The sequence below is a fragment of the Seriola lalandi genome, unplaced genomic scaffold (genome assembly GCF_002814215.2).
Source record: "Seriola lalandi dorsalis isolate HSWRI2012SDOR001 ecotype SW California unplaced genomic scaffold, Sedor1 jcf7180001963550, whole genome shotgun sequence".
In the NCBI taxonomy this organism is placed as follows: domain Eukaryota; kingdom Metazoa; phylum Chordata; class Actinopteri; order Carangiformes; family Carangidae; genus Seriola; species Seriola lalandi.
This window is the reverse complement of record NW_019434218.1, coordinates 1-1,771: the sequence shown is the minus strand read 5'-3', so window position 1 is coordinate 1,771 and position 1,771 is coordinate 1. Positions and strand designations below refer to the sequence as shown.

Below are 1,771 nucleotides of genomic sequence, written 5' to 3'. Positions count from 1 at the left end.
GGAGCACATCGATCTGGGCATCAAGTACGACCCCAGCATCGGTATCTACGGACTGGACTTCTACGTGGTAAGTGATGTACAAATAAACAGAATGCTGGCTGCAGATGTGGTAGGGTTTGGGATGTGGTGTGTTTTTAGTTCACAGTAGTTACTGAATCTTAAACTGTGACAGATCATTGCTGAAACAATTGATAAATGGGTTTCCTGGTTAGAGTGTTATTGTACTAAGACTTCAAGCTTTCATGTTACAGACCAGAGGTTGCCGCTGAGTTAATAGGTGTTTGTAGATTTATTTGACATTTGTTTCACTTTATGACCATTAGAACCGATTTAAAATTGGGAGCTAATTTGTTGACTTGGTCTCTGTTGGTCATTGTTATTTGTAGCATTTAGTTGAGGTGGTTACCCTGATTGACAAAGTACAATACGTGTTGAAAGTTGATATTGATAATCGACTGTGGAAAAGATTTAGATTATACTGGTAGTATAAGAGCAGTTAGATTAATGAACATTTCAGTTGACGTTTGTACTTTCCTCAGCCTCTCTTGGTGGTTAAGAGAAAAATCGGTGGATAAACATTTAAATGCTGTTTACATTATGATCTTTGCACAAGTGTGTCATCAGTAAATCATGTCTATGGTTAGCGGACATGATGTGGCTGCATCTCATCGAGAACCTCTACCAAAATACACCTTGATATAGTTTTTCTTATAGTGTCTTACATTTGACAAGAGAATCAAATTTCCCAGAATGATTAATATTAAATGTAGTGCTGATAAATTTTCTTTTGATGAACTAATCAATTATGAACTATTTGCTTATTTAAACTGGCTTAAATTCCTGAATTGAAAGCACTAGTCTCAGGAAACAAAAAGTACTAATCAATGCTTATGAAGTTTTCATGTATAATGGAGAAACGTTTGAGTCAAAGCTTTTCTGAGCCGCTCTGTCGTCGTCGCCCCCCCGTGTCCAGGTTCTGGGCAGACCCGGCTTCAGCATTGCAGACAAGAAGCGGAAAAGAGGCCGCATCGGTTTCAGGCACCGCATCCGCAAAGAGGAGGCCATGCGCTGGTTCCAGCAGAAAGTGAGTAACACAGAGTTTTCACATGTTTTCAAAGTGAACGTTTTTAAGGAGAGAACAGCAATGGACTGATTTCAGATGTGTAATCACTAAGATAAATGGAAGAAGTTAACTTGGCCAACCTGAACCCTTGAAGAAACTGGTGTATGTTTCATCAGTTGATGTCAGATCAAACATGTTTATGAGGAGACTTTTGGGCGTGTTAAAGCCGTTAGTATAATGTTTGATACACAACTGAGACCTCTACACCCTCAGTCATTAGCTGAACGACCATTTATAAACTATCAGACACATGTTAACTGCCCTCAACTGAATCAGTGCTACACAGGAAGTAGTCCTTTATTTATAAAGTTCAAGGAAGCAGCTTCTGTGTTTAAACATGTCATGCGTCCAGATTTACAAGTGGCTCATTAAAAACACTGCTAGCACACATGCCTAAGAAATGGCTTCAGGCTTCCTGAGGAAATAGTTAAATTCATGCAATTTCTGATTTTAATTTAACTTTGATTTGCTGCAGAGCTAAAATCAACTTGTCTTGAGATTTTGTGGTTTAGTTTTATATCTGTGTCTCCCTCAGTTTGCTCTCCCTCTCTGAAATGTTAGTTTCAGAATCATTTAACCTTCAGGAAACTGTCACTGTCAAAACACTGTAAAACAACTGTAACGTTTAACCTCAACGTTTCCCTCTTC

At 38.6% G+C, this 1,771-nt stretch overlaps 1 protein-coding gene across 1 annotated transcript; it reads left to right on the top strand.

Moving 5' to 3' along the window:
- Positions 1-4: 4 nt before the first annotated feature.
- On the top strand, positions 5-1,746 carry LOC111648267 (large ribosomal subunit protein uL5-like; the record flags this gene model as incomplete). Its single annotated transcript, XM_023398142.2, has 2 exons — positions 5-67; positions 974-1,746. Coding segments are annotated over 2 exons (243 nt in total), but the record flags the coding sequence as incomplete, so codon positions are not given.
- Positions 1,747-1,771: the final 25 nt, after the last annotated feature.